At 47.8% G+C, this 21,378-nt stretch overlaps 1 protein-coding gene across 2 annotated transcripts; it reads left to right on the top strand.

Moving 5' to 3' along the window:
- Positions 1-8,354: 8,354 nt before the first annotated feature.
- LOC130890465 (H-2 class I histocompatibility antigen, D-37 alpha chain-like) lies at positions 8,355-11,909 on the top strand. Of its 2 annotated transcripts, XM_057794389.1 has the most exons (9): positions 8,355-8,620; positions 9,117-9,195; positions 9,355-9,624; positions 9,908-10,183; positions 10,716-10,991; positions 11,119-11,232; positions 11,413-11,445; positions 11,599-11,646; positions 11,787-11,850. In XM_057794389.1, the coding sequence occupies exons 1-9, from the start codon at positions 8,507-8,509 to the stop codon at positions 11,789-11,791; spliced, it is 1,215 nt and encodes a 404-aa protein (XP_057650372.1). In that variant the 5' UTR covers positions 8,355-8,506; the 3' UTR covers positions 11,792-11,850. The 2 variants fall into 2 exon arrangements, with proteins under 2 accessions (XP_057650372.1, XP_057650373.1); XM_057794390.1 differs by lacking the exon at positions 11,599-11,646 and having other exon boundaries at positions 11,787-11,909.
- The last annotated feature ends 9,469 nt before the right edge of the window (positions 11,910-21,378 follow it).

Below are 21,378 nucleotides of genomic sequence, written 5' to 3'. Positions count from 1 at the left end.
GATGCCAGGACACAGCTGTGGCATAATAGGAAAGCAGAGCACTCCTCTCACAGTGAAACCTGGAAGCAAGAGCGAGCAAGACTGAAATCAACAGCTTTTTACACTTCCCAAACCAAACCACACCTTTATGCTCTCAGAACCTGAAAGCCACTTCTGAGGGGTTGGGACTTTGTCCTCACTCAATAAAGCTAGGTCTCTCTCTCTCTTTTTATTATATTACATTTTCCTCTGCTCCCGTTTCTGCCTCTCTCCTTCCCTTCAACCCTCTCCCAAGTTTTTCATGCTCCCAATTTACTCAGGAGATCTTGTGTTTTTCTACTTCCCATGTAGATTATATCTGTGTAAGTCTCTCTTAGTGTCCTCATTGTTGTCTAAGTTCTCTGGTATTGTGATTGGTGGGCTGGTTTACTTTGCTTTATGTTTGAAAACCACTTATGAGTGAGTACACGTGATAATTGTCTTTATGGGTCTGGGATGCCTCACTCAAAATGATGTTTTCTAACTCCATCCATTTGCCTGCAAAATTCAAGATGTTGTTATTTTTTTCTGCTGTGTAGTACTCCATTGTGTAAATGTACCACATTTTCCTTATCCATTCTTGGGTTGAGGGGCATTTAGGTTGTCTCCAGGTTCTGGCTATGACAAACAAAGCTGCTATGAATATAACTGAGCACATATCCTTGTGGCACAATTGAGCATCCTTTGGATATATACCCAAAAGTTGTATTACTGAGTCTTGAGGAAGGTTGTTTCCTAATGTTGGACCCTGAAGTCCAACTACCAGGAAGAGTTGTCCCAAGAGACCACTCTCACACTGCAGTTGATGAAAAAGCAAGAGGATTTAATTAATTCTGTCACGACAGGGTCCTTCATCATTCGAGTAGCCAAAAGACCCCAAATAGCTGGTACTGGCTACTTTTAGAGTAAAAAGCCATAGAAACAAGGCAGGGGAAACTCAGGGGTTGTTCTTTAACTATTCGAATTGGCTTATTCAAAGGGCTATTAACAATAATTGGTTTGAGCCAGGGCTGGAGGGCTGTAGCCAGATCAGGCGAGATAAGAGGGAACATCTGAGGGTGACTTTGGTCCCTTTCCCAGGACTGAGCCAAAACATCTGTGGACATCTGTGGGTTATCTTGTCCTAATTCTAGGAGCAGAGCTCTATTTGAAGAACATCCACAAGGACACAGGGAGATAGAGAGTCCCCAATATTCCAGTACGTGCATGTATAGCTATTTGGTTCCCAGGAGAGGGGGGAAAGCACTAAGGCTGAGAGGCCTCAGAAATGGCCTCAAAGTTGTCAGAAAAGACTTCAGAGTTATTATATGTAAAAGGAGCTGTGGACCGATTCCCGCTGCCCAGCTCCCCGCACGGCTAGCTTAGCCCCGGAATAATTACATGGAAACTGTATTCTTTTAAACACTGCCTGGCCTGTTAGTTCCAGCCTCTTATTGGCTAACTCTCACATCTTGATTAACCCATTTCTAATAATCTGTGTAGCACCACGAGATGGTGGCTTATCAGGAAGATCTTAACCTGTGTCTGTCTCAGAGAGGAGAATCATAGCGACTCCCTGACTCAGCTTTCTCCCAGAATTCTGTTCTGTCTACTCCGCCTACCTAATTTTTTGTCCTATTAAAGGGCCAAGGCAGTCTCTTTATTTAACCAATGAAATTAACACAAAACAGAAGACTCTCCCCCATCAATTATAGAGAATAAAACTGAGCAGCAGTGGAAACCATGATATGAGCCCTGCTGGGGAGCTCAGAGGAAAGAAACAGCCATGCTCACAGAGTCATCGACCACAGGAAGCAATGAGGTGAGAAAGGGAAGCCAGCATGCCATGGTGACAGCAAGGATGTGTGTGTGTGTGTGTGCATGTGTGTGTGCATAAAAAGCATAAGAAGACTAAGATCTGTATAGATGAACAGTTCCAAATGTTAAAAGGCCTGAGAAATGAACAGCAGGAAGGGGAGTTGGTTGCTCCAGGCAAGTTAGATCAGGACTTATTAGTGCAGTGGTGAAAACATCTTCCCAGGTCTCAGCAGACAGGCAGGCATTAGCTCCACACAGGAAGAAGACTCCTAAGGAATTAGGGGACAGGGAAGGAAGTCATACTGACAAGGGAGGAAGCTGGAGCATGAAGGAAATATCAGGAATCCAAGAATCTGGCACCAGGGAGCAGGACTGTTATTCCCAGCGCAGATGGAGCCCTTGAGGAATGTATTAGGAGCCACTGCTGGTGACTGGGGAGAGGGCTGTGCAGAGCTTGTTGAGAGGAGGTGCAGTCTTCTCCGGGAGACAGGAGAGGTGGGAAGTTAGGTGCACTCATCAATTAAACTAACACTTTTTATTAATGTATTTTCAGACATTAAAAGGATACCTGCCTGAGGCTTGTGTGTGGCCTTGGAATTTGTGAGGGGGGGGAGACAGATGGATAGAGAGAGAAAGAAAGAGATGGAGAAAGACAGAAGAGGAGGGGTAGGGATGATGCAAAGAGGAAGGGAGAGAGGATTATTTTTGTCTAACAGAGGGGTGGGCTATAGTCCCCATCAACACAGAGATGGCTGAGGCCAGCCTGGGATCCCCCTTAGAACCCACACCCACACTGGAGTCAGCTTGTAGGGATATAGCCCCACCCATTGGGGGCGTGTTTGCCTCAGGCTAATGTTTACTGATAAATCTGCCGGGCCGTGATCCCAGCAGCCCTATTTTTCTCTGCTTTTCCTGTTCTCCGTGGGAACCTTTGGTCCTGTAAGTCTATTTCCTTATTAAAGCTGTATATATTTTTATAATCTGTCTGCATTCATTTACGCCGGCACATTTGTCGCCCCACATTGGGCGCCACTCTGTTGTAATAAGAGTGGCGGGGCTGCATCCCCGGCACCCGGCCGCCTGCATGGCTTTACCTGAAATAATTACACGGAAACTGTATTTTTTTAAACACTGTTTGGCCCATTAGTTTTAACCTCTTATTGGCTAGCTTTTACATATTGATCTAATCCATTTTTGATATTTTGTGTAGCCCCACGAGGTGGCTTACCAGGGAGATCTTAACTTTTGTCTGTGTCAGGTGGGAGAATCATGGCGACTGCCTGATTCAACTTTTTTTCCCCAGAATTTTGTTCTGTTTACTCCACCCACCTAAGGGTTCGCCTATCAAATGGGCCAAGGCAGTTTCTTTATTAATTAACCAATAAAAACAACAGATAAGATACAAGACCCACCTCCATCATCAGCTCTCTCTAGTGGCTGGTGTCTTGCCCTCTGTACAGATTACTGTGCAAACTCAAGACCTCTAGAGCCCCAGGCTACTGCTTTGAAAAACTAAGGACAGAATCCAAAGAACTCCAGTGAGTGAACATTTCACTCTGGCACTGCTGGGTGCCAGGGGCTGCAGGAACAGCAGTGTTGGAGCACAGGCAGAACACAGAAAGCCCATGTCCTGCTCAGGGCTGAGGTGACTGACTTCTGACTTCTGGGGCACTGTCTGCTCCTCTCCCTGACTGTCTTCAGAGGTGGGAATGGCCAGCGACCTTCCTCCCACTGCAGACCCTGTTTTACCATCTGCAGAGCTGCTGAGCATGAAGTCACTGCTCACACCAACAGGCCGCCTCTCACACAGGAGCCTCTCTCTGGATTCCTGGTGTTCAGGCTTCACTCCAAGGCCCACAGCCAGCTCAGGGCAGCAGCATGGGCCACAACATCCAGAGCAGCCATGGGCTCACCTGGGCAATTGGGGCCATTGAGAGCTGGGAGTTGGAAGGGGAAAGGCACCCAGAGAGCAGCCAGGATGACAAGGGGTGAAGTCCTCCCTGCTGTTAACCTTGATCTCAGCTGCTGACTCCTTGTCCTCTGGGACAGCCACAGGCATCACAGTCTCCTGGGCTCCTGCAGCTGGATGCAATGGGGAGACTCAGCACCCTGCAGCCTGCACTGCACAGTGTGGGCTGTTCACGGTCTTTGGTTGGTGAAGTGTGGAGGCCCAAAGTGGCCAAAGGTGCTTTTAACTCAAACAAAGGTCCCACCTAGTTGTAAATTAGAGTTCTGCTCTCTCAAGACTATTGTCAACAGGTGTGGCTTGTTGCCAGACTTCCTGCTCCTGAAATAGGGAAGTAGTTGGTTCCTACCTAAAACAAAAGTCTGAGGATCCAACTAGGTTCTAGTTCCTTGTGTGGAAATAACTTGGATTCCACACAGGGAGTGGTTTGTCTACAGAGGGTTTGGTCTAGGGCATGAGTCAAGTGCTTGAACTATGACTGTACTCCGTGACTTTCAATCTGTGTGTTCATGCAGTCCTTTCCTTTTGTTCTGCCCCTACCTTTTGAAACCAGGGGTATATCAAGCTGCTGGAAATTAAACAGGGCAAATATTTAGTACTCACTGAAATTCCCTCCCGATACTATCCTATGTGTTTCTGAATTTTATTATTTTCGTTCACATCTTCCTATTTTTACTATATGTCTAAATTCCCACGCCTCCACTCTGTAACAAGGATTTTGTTGAGGCTGACCCCCGACAGTGTAGTGGTTCTCTTCAAGCTGTGTAGGAGCAAAGGTGCCTGCGGGCCTGCACTGAGTTCAGGGACGTCTCCCTTTCATGGCTGAAGTTGCAGGGACCCAGGAAAGCTAGTGAGGGTGAACTCAGAGGTTCTTACTGGAGGAGCAGCCCAGGTCCCCCAGTCCACAGCAAACCAAATCCAAGCTATTGGGAGAAGTGTCCTTTGGTTTGGGTGTTATGCAAACCAGGGAATGGAGACCCTCAGCTCCTCTGGACTGTATTTGTGACTGTGCTGAACTCCTTCCTGTATCAGGTAGTTCAAGGTGGTCCGGATCCTCTCTGGCTGTGAGGTGCTGGCTTGACAAAATATGGGACAGGTTGAAGACACAGTAGCAGGGAGGGATGTGGTAGGGGTGGAGCTTGTGCAACTGACTGCCTTGGCGGCTCCTGTGTCCTGTATGTGAGATGGAAGTTTAGGCACTGGATGCAGGTGGTGCTGCCCAAGCAAACCAGGCAACTCTGAGTGAAGTTCTGGTTGATCTGCAGGCTGAATGCCAGTCTGGGGTCAGCTCCTGGCAGGGTGGAGGGTTGGTTTTACCTACAACAGCCCTGTTACACAGGACCAGGAGACCTTGCTGATGAATCCCCAAGAGCCAACGACAGCAAGATCCCAGTAACTGTGAGGCTCCATCAGGTCCTGCTGCTGGCCTGTGGGTCGTTGCTCCATTGAGAAGGCACTGAACTCCAACATGAGAATTGGTAGCAAAGCTTTTCTTTTCCCTCCCAGAACCAAGAAGCTTTTTCCTCTCCAGTTCAATCCCAGAATTCTGTAGACCAGTCTGACTGCATCAAGCAATTCCAGAGGCCAAGGCTTCTGGCTGACATAGATGAACTGCACCAAGGATCTCTCAGCTCCCATGAGCTCTCAAACTCAGAGCCAGGCCGGGCGGTGGTGGCGCATGCCTTTAATCCCAGCACTTGGGAGGCAGAGGCAGGCAGATCTCTGTGAGTTCGAGACCAGCCTGGTCTACAAGAGCTAGTTCCAGGACAGGCTCCAAACCACAGAGAAACCCTGTCTCGAAAAAAAAAAAAAAAAAAAAAAAAAAAAACTCAGAGCCAACTGTGCCACCTGCTGCTGCTGCTTCTGTGTGCTTGTGGATCCCAGCTCCCCCCAGAGCCCAGGGAGCTCAGTTCTTCATTCTGCCATGGTTTCTTGGTGGATGACAAAAGCAGGTGTTTTGCTCCAGGGCCCCCATCTGAGGGCTGCAGGTTGAAGATCCAGTAGTGGGACCTGCCAGGCTGGTCCCCTCCCATCCACCTGCCCAGCCTGTCCCCAGCTCTAGGAACCAACATGCCCTCTGCGAGCCACCAGGACCACAGCCTCAGACTGGGGTTTTGGTGAGGACTCAATTTTCTTTCCTGCTTCTTCAATTCTGTCCCAAGCATTCAAAGCTGCTGCGCAGCATAAAGCCAGAGCATGGTCATCCTAGAGAGATTGCTGTTCTATGGTAGCACAGTCTCCTTCTCCAGGAAGTTGGTCTTGGGAGATTTCCATACCATGCCTCTAGCTTTACTCTGTTGTTCAGTAATCTAGACCTCTTCTCTGAACCAGGTTCTCCACTGTGATTGTGGACCAGGCTCTAAAACAACTTTAACCAAGTTTGTCCAGTCTTTAGAGACAATTCTATTACAAGCTGATCACAAGTTTAACAATTGCTTCACCAAAGGTGAATGCATACCATATGAGACCATTGCTTTCTTGAATCTCCTTAAATCTGACATTGGCACAGGAGTCCAGTCAGTTCTTACAGAACCTCTAACGTTTGGCAATTCCTGTAAGGTTACTGGATATATTAAGGTTGGTTGTTTGAGAACCTTAGGCTGTTCCTCTCTAACCTTAAAATGAAATGCTGAAATTGGTTCTCCATTAAATTCCTCTGTCTGAATCTGAATATCTCTGTGATCTGTTTTATTAAGTTTTTCTAAGGTCTGTATCTTGGCAGTCAAATCAAACAACTTTTTACGAGATAAACCAAGAATTATCAAAACATCAAAAGGATTATCAAAATGATGAATAATAGTACATCAGTCCCAGTTAATTATACCTTCATCTAGTTGCTTTGTTTTTAAATCATGCATTACATAATCATACAGAGACTTAGCTTTATTCTTCAAAAACCTCGAAAGAATGGTGCTCAACTTCATATGGAAAAGCAAAAAACCCAGGATAGCCAAAACAATCCTGTACAATAAATGAACTTCTGGAAGCATCACAATCCCTGACTTCAAACTCTACTACAGAGCTACAGTACTGAAAACAGTCTGGTATTGGCATAAAAACATACAGGAGGACCAATGGAACCAAATGGAAGAACCAGATATTAATCTACACACCTTCAAACACCCTATTTTTGACAAAGAAGCAAAAAGTATCAAATGGAAAAAAAGCATATTTAACAAATGGTGCTGGCATAACTGCATATCAACATGTAGAAGAATGAAAATAGACCCATATCTATCACCATGCACAAAACTCAAGTCCAAATGGATCAAGACCTCAACATAAAGCCAGCCACACTGAACCTTATAGAAGAGAAAGTGAGAAGTACACTTGAACACATTGGCACAGAGAATCACTTCCTAAATAGAACCCCAGCAGCACAGACACTAAGAGAAACAATTAATAAATGGGAACTCCTGAAACTGAAAAGCTTCTGTAAAGCAAAGGACACAGTCAAGAAGACAATATGACAACCTACAGAATGGGAAAATATCTTCACTAACCCCACATCAGACAGAGGTCTGATATCCAAAATATAGAAAGAACTCAAGAAATTGGTCATCAAAAGAACAAATAATCCAATCAAAAAATAGAGTACAGACCTAAACAGAGAACTCTCAACAGAGGAATCTAAAATGGCTGAAAGACACTTAAGGAAATGTTCAACATCCTTAGTCATCAGAGAAATGCAAATCAAAACAATTCTCAGATTACATCTTACACCTGTAAGAATGGCCAAGATCAAAAACATTGAAGACAACTTATGCTGGAGAGTTTTTTGGGGAAAAGGGAACACTTCTGCATTGCTGGTGGGAATGCAAGCTGGTACAACCACTTTTGGATATCAGTGTGGCAATTTCTCATAAAATTAGGAAACAACCTTCCTCAAGACCCAGTAATACCACTTTTGGGTATATATACAAAGGATGCTCAATCGTGCCACAAGGACATGTGCTCAACTATGTTCATAACAGCACTGTTTGTCATAGTCAGAACCTGGAAACAACCTATATGCCCCTCGACCGAAGAATGGATAAGGGAAATGTGGTACATTTACACAATGGAGTACTACACAGCAGAAAAAAATAATGACATCTTGAAATTTGCAGGCAAATGGATGGATCTAGAAAACATCATTTTGAGTGAGGTAACCCAGACCCAGAAAGACAATTACCGTATTACTCACTCATAAGTGGTTTTTAAACATAAAGAAAACCAGCCTACAAATCACAATCCCAGAGAACCTATACAGCAATGAGGACCCTAAGAGAGACTCACATGGATCTAATCTATATGGGAAGTAGAAAAAGACAAGATCTCCTGAGTAAATTGGGAGCATGGGGACCTTGGGAGAGGGTTGAAGGGGAGGGGAGAGGCAGGGAGGGGAGCAGAGGAAACTGTAGAGCTAAATAAAAATCAATATATAGAGAGAGACCTAGCTTTATTGAGTGAGGACAAAGTCCCAAGCCCTCAGAAGTGGCTTTCAGTTTCTGAGAGCGTAAGGGCATGGTTTGGATTAGGAAGTATAAACTGCTGGTGGTTTCAGTTTTGCTCTCTCTTGTTTCCAGGTCCCTACAGGAAGGTTTGGATCTCACTGTGCACTGCTCCCAGGCTCTGCTTCCCTATTTTTCCCCAGCTGTGTCCTGCCTTCCTGCCTCCTCCAGCGCTGTTCATTGCTGTGGGCTACCGAGACAACAGGAAGTTCAAGCGATTTGAGCCCAGAGTATGGTGGGTAGACCAAGCAGAAGGAGCTGGAGCACTGGGGACCCACAGGAGCACAGACAGAATTTCCAAACCTGCCTTCAGAACCTGTTCGAACACTACAACCCAAGTCCGCTGGTGAGTGAATTCCGGGTCGGAGATCACGACCCCTCACGACTCCGCGAATGGTCCCTAATTCCAGAACGGTCCCTAATTCCCTGATCCCAGTGTTCGAGATTCCGCAGGGGGCTGTGGGTGTCTGAGTTTTGCTTTAGGTTTGGGGACTGTTCCTGCGGGTGGGCGGTATCGGGTTGGCCGGGCTGGGTACGGGCCAGGGGGCCCACATTATCCAGGACATTCACAGCTGCCCCAGAGTGAAGAGGACACGGATCCGGTTAAAGTCCTAGGTCATGCAGTGGCTTTTGACAGCATTTTCTTTATTAAAGATGTCAGAACAACGCCCGGCACTGTTTTCCATATACACAGTTCCACTTTCAGGTCTGATCGGGTTCCTTTCTTCGGACACAAATGACTCTCAGTTCTCATTAGACACCGAGTTTCTAGAGAAACCAATCAGTGACTCTGAGGTTCCAAGTACAACAGTTTACAGAAATCGCTTCTACACCCTTCACAGGCCCGTGTACTGAGGCCCATGTATTCTTACTGGCTCAAGCTGTTGGCGAGCACCATAGTTCTGGTCCCAACACAGGCTAGTGAGTACGGGGTGGGGAGACTGCGGGACGGAGCAGGGAGCCGGGTGGGGGCAGTACCCCGTAAACGCTTCTTACTGCCCTAGCCCGTGTCTCCTCTGCCTTCACCTGGGACCCTGGTCCCGGGAGCAGGGTCGATGTCTCACCGCGCGCCTCCCCCAGGCTCGCACTCGCTGCAGTATTTCTTCACCGCTGTGTCCCGGCCCGGCCTCGGGGAGCCCCGGTTCATCGCCGTCGGCTACGTGGACGACACGGAGTTCGTGCGCTACGACAGCGACGCGGAGACTCCGAGGTTGGAGCCGCGGGCGCTGTGGGTGGAGCAGGAGGGGCCGGAGTATTGGGAGACTGAGACGTGGAAAGCCAGGAACACAGGAAAGCACTTCAAGCTGAATCTCCAGACCCTGCGTGGCTACTACAATCAGAGTGACGACGGTGAGTGACCGCGGCCCCGATCACAGACACAACCCCTCCATCTCCCCTGAACAGGTTTGGGTCGTCTTCACCCGCTGAGCGACAGTTTCAGCCAAACTCCTGCCCAGACCCTCAAACGGGAAGGACCCCGCAGAGTTTGGCTCAGGTTTCAGTTGCTCTTTTTTTTTTTTTTTTTTTTTTTTTTTTTCCAGTTGCTCTTTTGATTCTGAAAGGCCAGGTTAAGGACAGACTGACAGGGGGCAGGGTGGCCGCAAGGCGGCGCTAACCACTGTGTCCCCACCAGAACCTCACACTCTGCAGTGGATGTATGGCTGTGACATGGGTCCCGATGGGCGCCTGCTCCGTGGGTACTGTCAGGAGGCCTACGATGGCCGGGACTATATCTCCCTGAATGAGGACCTAAAATCCTGGACCACAACTGACGCGGCCTCTCAGATCTCTAAACTCAAGTCAGAGGATGTGAACGAGGCCGACCACCAGAGAGCATACCTGCAGGGCCCCTGCATAGACTGGCTCCATAGATACCTGCAGCTGGGGAAGGCGACCCTGCTGCGCTCAGGTACCTGAAGACCCATCCTCGCTTTTCCTCGGTAGTGTGGGAGAAAGGCTCTGGGCATCCTCAGAGGAAGAACACTGCCCCGCAGGCATGGGGCTGAGGAATAAGGACAGGGAGACTCCAGGCTGCTCTTCCCATTGGCAGACTAACCCTTGTACAGCAGGTCAGCCTTGACCATGGCCCTGGACCACAGGAGCTTTTTCTCTCAGGTCTCTTCTGTGCCCCACACTCGGTGTCTCTGGAGTCTGACTCCAGCTCTTCTGAATCTCTCGGCCCTCACTCAGCTCAGGACCAGAATCTCTTCCCCTCCATCAGTCTGCAGAACCCTGAAGCCTCCTACCCCAAACTGTCACTCACATCTTAGAGCATCCAAAAGAGCACCTGACCCCGGGGCCTGAGCTCTAGCTGGGGTCAACTAATATCAGGACACCCTAATCCTGTCCAGTTCCCCTGTCCATTCCCAGAATGGCCACATGGACATTGTTGAGTCTCCAGAAGGAAGCAAGATGTCTCATCTTCACAACCCTTTCCTCAGACCCCCCAAAGGCACATGTGACCCATCATCCTGGACCTAAAGGTGATGTCACCCTGAGGTGTTGGGCCATGGGCTTCTATCCTGCTGACATCACCCTGACCTGGCAGAGGGAGGAGGAGGAACAGACTCAGGACATGGAGCTGGTGGAGACCAGACCTTCTGGGGATGGAACCTTCCAGAAGTGGGCATCTCTGGTGGTGCCTTCTGGAGAGGAGCACAAATACACATGCCTTGTGTACCATGAGGGGCTGTCTGAGCCCCTCACCCTGAAATGGGGTAAGGAGGGCATGGGTGCAGAGCTGGGGTCAGGGAAAGTTGGAGCCTTCTGTAGACCCTGAGCAGGGTCAGAGCTGAGAGCTGGGGTCATGACATTCACCTTCAGGTCCTGTCCTTCCCTTCCCAGAGCCTCCTCAGTCCACGGTCACCATCATGGCAGTCATTGCTGGTCTGGTTCTCCTTGGAGCTGTGATCATTGTAGCTGTGGTAGCTGTTGTGAGGAAGAGGAGGAGAAACACAGGTAGGAAAGGGCAGGGACCGAGTTCTCTCTCAGCTCCTTTTAGAAGAATCTCTGCCTCATTAATGGGAAATTCATCCACACTCCTCATTGCTGCTGTCTCTACCCTGGGTCTGCTGTCAGTTCTGGAAGCTTCCTAGGGTCAAGGACTTCCCTGGTCTCTCACAGCTTTTCTTCTCACAGGTGGAAAAGGAGGGAACTATGCTCCAGCTTCAGGTAAGAGTGGGGGGGGGGGCAGGATTGTCCCTGAAGCCTTTGGGTTGAAGCTGGATTTTTTGGGGAGGTCTGGAAATCCATAGTATCTCCACCAAAATATTCTGGGGTCCCTGTTTTTACTTTCCCATGAATATATATGTATTTTTACCCCAGGCAGGGACAGTGCCCAGAGCTCCTATGTGTCTCTCCCAGACTGTAAAGGTGACACTCTGGGACCTGACTTGGGGAGGGGCAGAGTGGACATGATTGGGTTTCAGGGACCCCCAGAATCTCCTTTGAGTGAGTGCTGGGTTTTTGGGATGTTGTCTTCACAGTGATTTTTCATGACTCTTGTTCTGTAGCGTGAAGACAGCTGCCTGGTGTGGATGGAGTGACAGAAGATGTGTTCAGGTCTCTCCTGTGACATGCAGAGCCTCCCAGTTCACTCTCAACAATAGTACGTTGTAGATGGCTGGGTTTGAACTGCATAGAAACTCTGTGCAAGGGAGACTTGAGGTAGCATTCTTGCTGATAGGCTTGGCAAACCAAGTTGGTAGGAGGCAAACCTCTCCCATCAGTAGAGTGCCTTGCCAATGGTCGGTCCTTGAGAACACAGATGTGCACTGTAATTCAAAGGCTCTGATTAGGTTGTGGTTTGTCTTCTGATGATGTGTTTTTACATATTATATTACAACAAGAGTTATTCCCATAACACCGAGCTTTTTGTTTAGATTAGCTAGGGCACGAAGCCCTCAAAATTAGTTGCAACCAAGTGACTAGTCTATGAAACTATTTTCATGTATTATGGGAACCTAGTTTGAATCGTGATTTGAGTATTATAAAAAGAGCACTTGCTTTGCAATAAAGTATGCAGTTGTATCTCCTACTCTGCATCCCCTGTGTCCTGATTTCTGCGGCACTACCCATGGTCATCCATAACCGAGGAGGTTGGGGAAGGGTCCCCAACAGTGCGTAATGGTCCCTGTGATCTCAGGGGCTCAATGTGAAGAACTGGGGAGCCCAGCCCACCCCTGCACACCAGGACCCTGTCCCTGCACTGCCCTTCCACAGCCAACCTTCCTGTTCCTGCAGACAGGAGGGGACATCTCCATCCTGTCTCCTCCATGCTGTCCTGAGCTGCAGCCCCTGACTTCCCCATTGAAAATAAGACTCTGCTGTGGGACAATGGTCTGTACCCTGTCACTTGTGTTGTTTTTTAATAATATGCTGATTGGCCAGTAGCCAAGAAGGAAGTATAGGCATGGCGACCAGGCAGGAAATAGTGTGGCTGAGTTTGGAGTTGACAGAGGAAGCAAAATGAAAATACCTCTGTCAGTAAGAATCTGAATGTGAACTTGGTTGTTCACGTCTTTGATCTCAAAGGTTGATTGGCAGGTAAAATAAAGAATTGAGATACGTAGAGTTTGTGGAGGAAATAAATGGCAGCATGGAGAACCTCCCAGAATCTGTGTTCATTATGCTGTGTGCATCTGGTGGGACAGGATGAGACTGTGGGAGCTGTGGGAGGCTGTGTCTCAGTGGAGCTCAGTCTATTGTTCGCTGTGACATGTGTAAGGACATGGAGAATTTTAAGAAACTTTGCTTGATCAGGAGCTAGTTAAGACACTGAGTTCAAAAAACTTTGCAGCATCAAGAGCTAGTTGAAAACTGAAACCTCTGCAAACGTATAAACCACAAAATGTTCCTAGCAGCTAGCTACCTGTCGATACCCAGTTTTGTGGTCTAGACAGAAGCAGACCTAAGTGCTTGGTGGGAAGCCAGAGGGGCATCACAGAAGCAGAAGTAGATACTTAAAGGAGGAAGAGGATATACAGAAGTTGTCCATACCCTGCACTGCAGAAGGAGTCCCTACCCTGTACTCAGCAAAACCAACCCCCTTGACCCTGAGTAAACCTGGCTTGCAGTTTTTGCCTATATATGTCGACCCCAAATGAGGAGGGGGAGCTCTCCCCACTTGGTGACTTTCAGCTCCTAGCTAGCTGGACTATGTCTGCACTGAATAAACCTTGCTTTTGCCTTGTGGACTTGACTGGGTTCCAGTGGTGTCTCTCTGGGGGTCTCAACTTGGGCACAGCAACATGTTCACTTGTCAACTCTGTCACCTCCTGGTCTGTTCTCTTCATCACTTAGAACCATGTGCTGAGATGAGAGTCTGTGATCACAGGGATATGGGGATGACCAGAGCCTTGTCCTGTCCCCAGGATTATGAGCTGCTAGGGCTTCTGTTACAGGTCACAGGGCTGCTGTCCTGGCTATCGTCTTTTCCCTTTCTTCTGAGCTTATTTCTTGCCTTTTTAGTTAGTATGGAGAACTAGGCTTGTTCTTGTTCTTGTGAGTGGTGCCTGCCTCATTATCCTGTGGGGTCCCTGAGTGACAGCAGTAAGAGGTGTTTTCCATCCCTGTCCCCTCAAAGCCCAACTAGGCCCCTGCACTCAGGAGACTGTGGGATGAGAACATGAACTTCAGTCTCCAGAGCTCCTGCTTCCATTCAGGCCCCTCCCTGGAGATTCTCTCCTTCTTTCCCATCTATCAGAATCTAACCCAGGTTGTAGGATGGGCAGGGAGGAGGGATCCACAGGGTCTCATCTCAGATCTAACCTGTGTTCTGCCCAAGGTCCCCTCTCCCTCTCTGCCTCTGGGAATCCTGGTCCTCCCTCCAGTGGAGACTCAAGGATTTACAGGCTGAGTCTACTTTAGATTTATGTTTATTAAAAAACATGATCCAGGGACTGAAGAGATGGCTCAGGGCTTGAGAGCAATTGCTGCTCTTGCAGAGGACCCGGGTTCAGATCCCAGCACCCACCTGATGCTCATAACCATTCTTAACTCCTGTTCCAGGGCATCCAATGTCCCTCTGGGAACCAGACAGGCATATGGTACAAATACAAACAAGCAAGAAGAACACACATAGACATTAATTAATAAATCTTTCAAGAAATAGATTGTGAGAACACCAGAAATGTAAATTCCTCCATTTCCTGCTCGAGGTTCTGTCCCCTGCAGTTTTCTCTTCTAGCTTTGTGACTTTGAGTCAGGAGCTCCAGGAGCCTTAGCAGAGATGTCTGATGACCAAGAAGGTGATCATCTCTGTCATGATGCTGCCATCTGTATCTTGTGAGGGATACTGACTTCCAGTGCCTGGGCCCCAGCGAGCATTCATAGCCAATAAATGTTTAATGAATAAATAAACATAAGGAGGATCATGGATCGCAGAGTGAAGGGCAGGCGGGGAGAGGGAGAGAGGGCTTTGCTGAGGGGAAAGGTCAGGTGACTGTGACCTCAGTGTGAGGGGACCTGGGGCTGCACGTGACACCACAGCACTTGGCCTGAGGTTGTGTTAACAAAGGGAGCTTCTGTAGAACACAGAGGTGACTGTGAATTTTCCTCTGGACTGAAACATCCCTGCTGGAGCCAGGAGGAGCAGATGAGGCGCAGGAAACACAGGAAGCTACAGGTTCACAGAGCTGACACAATGTAGCGCTTCCCTCTCAGGGTTAAACCAGCTGCAGTTCCTGAGGGAGAGGAGATATGGAGTGGAGCTGCTGGGAGCTGTGCAGGGGACTGCAGTGGTGCAGCTGTGTGAGCGGACATGCGCACTGTGGTGGCTGTCAGTGGTTATCCCTGACTCACCCAGGCTTCTGTGAGGGACCAGTGAGCGCAGGGCTCACCGAACTGACCATGGATGGATGTTTTCCTTGGTCTGCTGTCACTGTCTCTATCTGGGTGGAGGAAGTCCACTCTTCAAGCAGGGGACATAGCTGTGTCCATTTTGCTTGTTGCACAGAGTCTGTTCCAGATGTGAGATGTAAATCCTGTTTCTGAGACACTCTAGGAAGGAATACAGTCTTGCTGGTCCCTAGAGCAAGCTCTGGTGGGAAGCTGCCTGTGATACAGTGTAAGGGAATAAACAAGGACAGGTTGTCTCAGGAGGTGGAGGGCAGAAGGGAAGGTGTCTAGAGTGCAGGTGAGAAGAACAAGGTAGAGAGCTATTGTTTTAAGATGTATTATATTTTTAGTGTGGCATGCTGACACATTCCTTTATTCCTAGCCCTCTAAAGGAATAGGCAGGTGATTCTCTGTGAGTTCATGGCCATCCTGTTCTACATATTGACGCGTTTCAAAAATATGTTTTAATCGTGTGTGTGTTAACCACTTTTCTGTTGCTGGGATAATCACCACGGCCAAAGCAACACTGAGAAGAGTTTGTTTGGACCGCAGCTCCAATGGATAGGAGTGCACCATGACAGGCAAGCAGTGCACTGAGCCGCAGGCATGGTGGCTGGAGCAGGAAGCTGAGAGCTCACATCCTCAGTGGCAAGGAGGAAGGAGAGAGCAAAATGGAGGCAGATGGGAATTTTCCTCTCACAGCCTCCCCCAATATCATACTTCTTCCAGCCAGTAAGACCATGCCTCTTAAACCTCAACCTCCCAAATAGCACCACCAAGTAGGGAACACAGTTCAACTACCCAAGACCATGAGGACAGTGGATGTGTGGCATCTCTGTGTGGTCAGGTGAGTGCAGTGGTCCTGGGGGTCAGAAGAGGGTGTCAGAGCCCCTGGGTGTGGGTGCTGGGAACTGAAGGTGGTTTTCCCCAGGAGCAGAAGGGACTATGTATGAGTGCCCCAGTCACCCCTCCAGCCCTAGGAATGCTGTTTAAATAGGTGTCCAGTGTGGTGTTATCCAGAGGATAACATATAGGAAATGTTTAAAGATCCTAAGAAATCATTTATTGACTTCCTACTTTCCAGTTTGTATCCCCTTGATCTCCTTTGTTGTCTTAATTCTCTAGCTACACCTTCCACTCCAATATTGAATAGCTATAGAGAGTGGACAACCTTGTATTGTTCCTGATTTTAGTGGAATTGCTTTGAGTTTCTCTGCATTTAATTAGATGTTGGCTGTAGGTTTACTGTATATGCCTTTATTATGCTTTGGTATGCCTGTATTCATGATCTCTCCAAGACTTTTATCATGAAGGAATGTTCGATTTTATCAAAGGCTTTTTTCAGCATCTAATGAGATGATCATGTGGTTTTTTTTCTCTCGGTTTGTTTATATGATGGATTATATTGATTTATTTTCATATATATATATATTGAACCATCCCTGAATCTTTGGGATGAAGCCTACTTGATCATGGTGGATGCTCTTTTTTTTTTTTTTCTTTTTTCTTTTGGTTTTTTGAGACAGGGTTTCTCTGTGGCTTTGGAGCCTGTCCTGGAACTAGCTCTGTAGACCAGGCTGGTCTCGAACTCACAGAGATCCGCCTGCCTCTGCCTCCCGAGTGCTGGGATTAAAGGTGTGCGCCACCATCGCCCGGCTGGATGCTCTTTTTGATATGATCTTAGATTCGGTTTGCAAGTATTTTGTTGAATATTTAAAAGTGTCTATGTTCATAAGGGAAATTGGTTCATAATTCACTCTTTTTGAATCTTTGTGTAGTTTGGGTGTCAGGGTGACTGTGATCTCACAAAATGAATTTGGAGTGTTCCTTGTGTTTCTGTTGTGTGGAGTACCGGAATTAGCTCTTCTTTGAAAGTCTGTGCTAAACTGTTTGTCCCTAGGGTTTTTTGGTCTATTTAAGCTGTTTGTGTGATCTTGATTATACTTTGGTAAGTGGTATCTATCAGGAAAATTGTCCATTTCTTTTGTACTTTCCAATTTTATGGGATACAGGTGTTGTTTATATCTATCATTCTATTTACCAATAAAGACTTAGTAGTCGGACATTGGGATGAAAACCTGCTAGCTTCGAGAGATTGAGGCACTATTAACTGATGTTTCCTCTTCACTGGTGTCTCAGAAAGAGCATGCTTTGGCTCCACCAAACCAAAAAAGACAGCCACATTCCAAGTCCCTCCCAACTACTTCCTGTGTATGAGCCCACCGTCCCTCTTATGTCAATTTAGGTTGTTTTTAAAAGGGGAAGAGGGACTGAAGAGACGGCATGAGCAGTCCCGGGACTTTACCTGTGTCTATTTATCACTAGTCATCTAGTTTCCTTACTGCCCACACGAGGCCACTAAAGGACTGGGGTGCAGGGTGGCTAGAGAGATGGCTCAGTGGTTGAGCGTTTGCTGCTCTTCCAGGAGACCCGAGTTCAACTCCAGCAGCTCCTGAAACCCCAGCTCCAGGGGACCTGATACTCTCTTCTGGGTTTCGTGGACACTTGCACTCACACGTGCACACACACATTTGGAGAGGGGCACAAATACACATGCCATGTGGAACATGAAGGTCTGCCTGAACCCCTCACCCTGAGATGGGGTTAGGAGGGTTTGGGTGCAGAGCTGGGGTCAAGAAAGCCTGGAGCCTTCTGTAGACCCTGGGCAGGATCAGGCTTGATAGCTGGAACCATGAGCCTCACCTTCCCTTCTGTTGTCTTTGCTCCCAGAGCCTCCCCAGTCCACCATCACCATCAGGACCATTGTTGGTGCTGTGCTTGGAGCTGCGAGTTTAGTTTTTATCATTGGAGGTGTTATGATGTGGAGGAGGAAGAGCAGAGGCATGGAAGGGGCACAGTTGGCTTTTTTGTTTGTTTTCTCATTCAGCACCGTCAATAAGCATGCACATACACACAACACACACGCACACCATGCCCATCTCTGGAATCACCATCACCTTACTACACAACACAGGGGAAATGAAGGACAGATTCATAAGCCTGATGATGGGAGTGATGGGGACCTGGTCCTCAGAGGTCAGAGGTCAGAGGAGAAGGTCTCTGCTGAGGACTCACAGGCTGGAAATTGGTTCACTCCCTGTGTACCTCCTTCCTCACGTCTCCTGACCCTCCCCTGCTCTGCTGTTCATTCTGAAAACTTCAGGGGTTCAGAACTTCCCTGGTGTCATAGCTTCATTTATCACAGGTGGAATCACTGGGCACCATGATCAGACTCCAGGAAAGATTAGGGAAGGCTTGCCCCTGAGGCCTTTGGGTGGAGCAGGAGCTGGTGGGGAGCTCAGCCAGACCATAATTCCTCCTTCAGACAAATTCTCTTGAGGCTCTGAGTGTGGACTGTTAATTTTTTTACCATAAGCAAGGACAGCGCAGAACTATGATGTCTCTCACAGACTGTAAAAATGAGACATTGAAGATGAAGTGGGGGTGGGACAAAGGGGACATGAATGGTTCACAGGGACTCAGAATCTCCATCTGTGAGTGAGGGTGGGTGTCGTCTTCACAGTGACTGCCCATGACTCTTGTTCTGTAGTGTGGTGACAGCTGCCTGGTGTGCACTGAACGACAGAAGACTTGGTCAGGCCTCTGCTGTGATGCCCAGAGCCCAGCAGTCAGTGTGTGATGTTCCCGGTGATCTCAGCGTGAAGAACTGGGGAGCCCAACCCAGCCGTGCACACCAGGATCCTGTCACTACACCGTCCTGTGTTTCCTTCCCCAGACAACCTTCCTTGTCAGCCAACTGGAGGGGACGTCTCCATCCTGTCAGCTCCATGCTGCCCTGAGCTGCAGCTCATGACTTCACTGAAAATAAGAATCTGAACGTGAACTCGATGGTTCAGATTTTTCACCTGAGGCTTCATTGGTCCGTAAATTGAAAATAAATGGCAGCAGGGAGAACCTTCTGGAACCTGTGTTCACTATGCTGTGTCCCTGGTCAGATGAGATGAGGTTAAGAGCCCTGGATGCTCTTCCAGAGATCCTGAGTTCAGTTCAGGGTAGCTCATAACAATCTATAATGAGATCTGGTGCCCTCTACTGGTGTGTGTGCAGGCATGCAGGCTAAATACATTAAAAAAAAAAAAAAAAAGAGGGGCCACCATTACCTCTCCCTGACAACGTGGACGGCGGCGGGCATGGCGGCGCAGATCACCCAGCGCAAGTGGGAGCAGGATGGGTTTGCACAGAAACAGAGGGTCTCACTGGAGGACACGTGCGTGCAGTGGCTCGGCAGGCACCTGGAGAATGGGAAGGATGCGCTGCTGCGCACAGGTGCGGGGGCCGCGGGCAACTCCTCCCTCGGTCCTCGGGCTGGGCTCAGTCCTGAGGAAGAGGAAACACTCACTGGGGTCATCACCCTTTTTTCTTGGTTTTTTTTAATATTTATTTATTTATTTATTATGTATACAATATTCTGTCTGTGTGTATGCCTGCAGGACAGAAGAGGGCACCAGACCTCATTATAGATGGTTGTGAGCCACCATGTGGTTGCTGGGAATTGAACTCAGGACCTTTGGAAGAGCAGGCAATGCTCTTACCCTCTGAGCCATCTCTCCAGCCCATTAAGATTTATTTATTTATTTATTATGTATACAACATTCCTTCCATGTATGCTTGTATGCCAGAAGAGGGCACCAGACCTCATTATAGATGGCTGTGAGCCACCATGTGGTTGCTGGGAATTGAACTCAGGACCTCTGAAAGATCAGTCAGTGCTCTTAACCTCTGAGCCATCTCTCCAGCCCCTTTTCTTGTTTTTAATATTTTAAACTTTATTACAAAAAAAAAACACACCGAAATTAACCAGAACAAAGACTGTACAGCTCAGTAAATTTCAGTAGTTACAGTAGCCATTATGAACGTGTGGAGAGACCGTTTGTATTTTACACACCCGTTATCAAATATGATTCATGCACTTATCCAGCACCTATATGCAAAAGGAAAGAAAGGAAGGGAAGGGGATGGTGGGAACGAGGGAGGGGAAATTCTGTTTCATAACTCATATAGTATTCCATTTTATTTGTGTACCAAATTTTCATTATTTATTCATCTGTTGACGGACAACTGGGTTAAATCCAATTCTTTGCTCTACTGAATAAAGCAGCAATAACCATGGGGTGTAAATATCCCACCGGTAGGGTGTGGACTTCTGTCCAGAATAAAATAGCTGGGTCATATGGTAGTTCTATTTTTAATTTTTTTGAGAAATGTCCAATGATACACAAAGACTGTATTAATTTGCAGCCCCTCAATAGTGAATATTTCCCCTCTCTCCACACCTCTCAAACATTTGCTGTCAGATTTGTTGGTGACAGACATTCTGACTGGGGTGAAGTGCTGTCACATAGCAGGTTTATTTTTTTCTTGTTTGGTTTGGTTTTTCTTTTTTTTTTTTTTTTGGTTTTTTTGTTTTGTTTTGTTTTTTGTTTTTTTTGTTTTTCGAGACAGGGTTTCTCTGTGGTTTTGGAGCCTGTCCTGGAACTAGCTCTGTAGACCAGGCTGGTCTCAAACTCACAGAGATCCGCCTGCCTCTGCCTCCCAAGTGCTGGGATTAAAGGCGTGCGCCACCACCGCCCAGCTTGGTTTGGTTTTTCAAGACAGGGTTTCTCTATAGCTTTGGAGCCTGTCCTGGAACTAGCTCTTGTAGACCAGGCTGGCCTCAAAATCACAGAGATCTACCTGTCTCTGCCTCCCAAGTGCAGGGATTAAAGGTGTGTGCCACCACCACCTGACTAGCAGTTTTAATTTTCATCTTTATTTCACTCTTTCATGTGGATGAGGGTTTTGCCTGCATGTGCACCATGTGTGTGCCTGGTGTCTGGGCTCAGAAGAGGGTGTCAGGTCCCTGGGGCTGGAGTTACACACAGCACATCTAACCCAGGTCCTCTGCAGAGCATCAAGTGCCTTCACCTCTGAGCCAACTCTCCAGCCCCCTCAAAGTTTTATCTGCATTTCATGAGGGCTAGGCATACTAAATACACTAATAATAGTGACCAAAGGTGGTTTTCTTTTATTAAGATAACTGTCTACTCAGTTCTCTTGCCCATTGGTTGATTGGCAATGTTAGGTCCTGCATATTTAGTTTCTGCAGTTCTTCCTAAATTGAGAGCTCTAGCCCCTTGTCTACAGTGGAGCTGGTTACAGGTTTCCTCCTATTGTGGCTTCTGTTCTCTCTGCTAATTGTGCCCTATGCTGTGGAGAGACTTTGTTTTCATGCTGCTGTGTGGCCTCACTACCTTCTGTGGTATTGCT

This window comes from Chionomys nivalis, chromosome 19, assembly GCF_950005125.1.
Source record: "Chionomys nivalis chromosome 19, mChiNiv1.1, whole genome shotgun sequence".
NCBI lineage: Eukaryota > Metazoa > Chordata > Mammalia > Rodentia > Cricetidae > Chionomys > Chionomys nivalis.
This window is presented reverse-complemented; position numbering and strand designations above follow the sequence as displayed.

Coding starts and splice junctions, on each gene's coding strand:
- LOC130890465 (XM_057794389.1), top strand. CDS start 8,507: ATGGTGGGTAGACCAAGCAGAAGGAGCTGGAGCACTGGGGACCCACAG. Junction 9,625..9,907: donor CTACAATCAGAGTGACGACG/GTGAGTGACCGC, acceptor TGTCCCCACCAG/AACCTCACACTCTGCAGTGG. Junction 10,992..11,118: donor GCCCCTCACCCTGAAATGGG/GTAAGGAGGGCA, acceptor TTCCCTTCCCAG/AGCCTCCTCAGTCCACGGTC.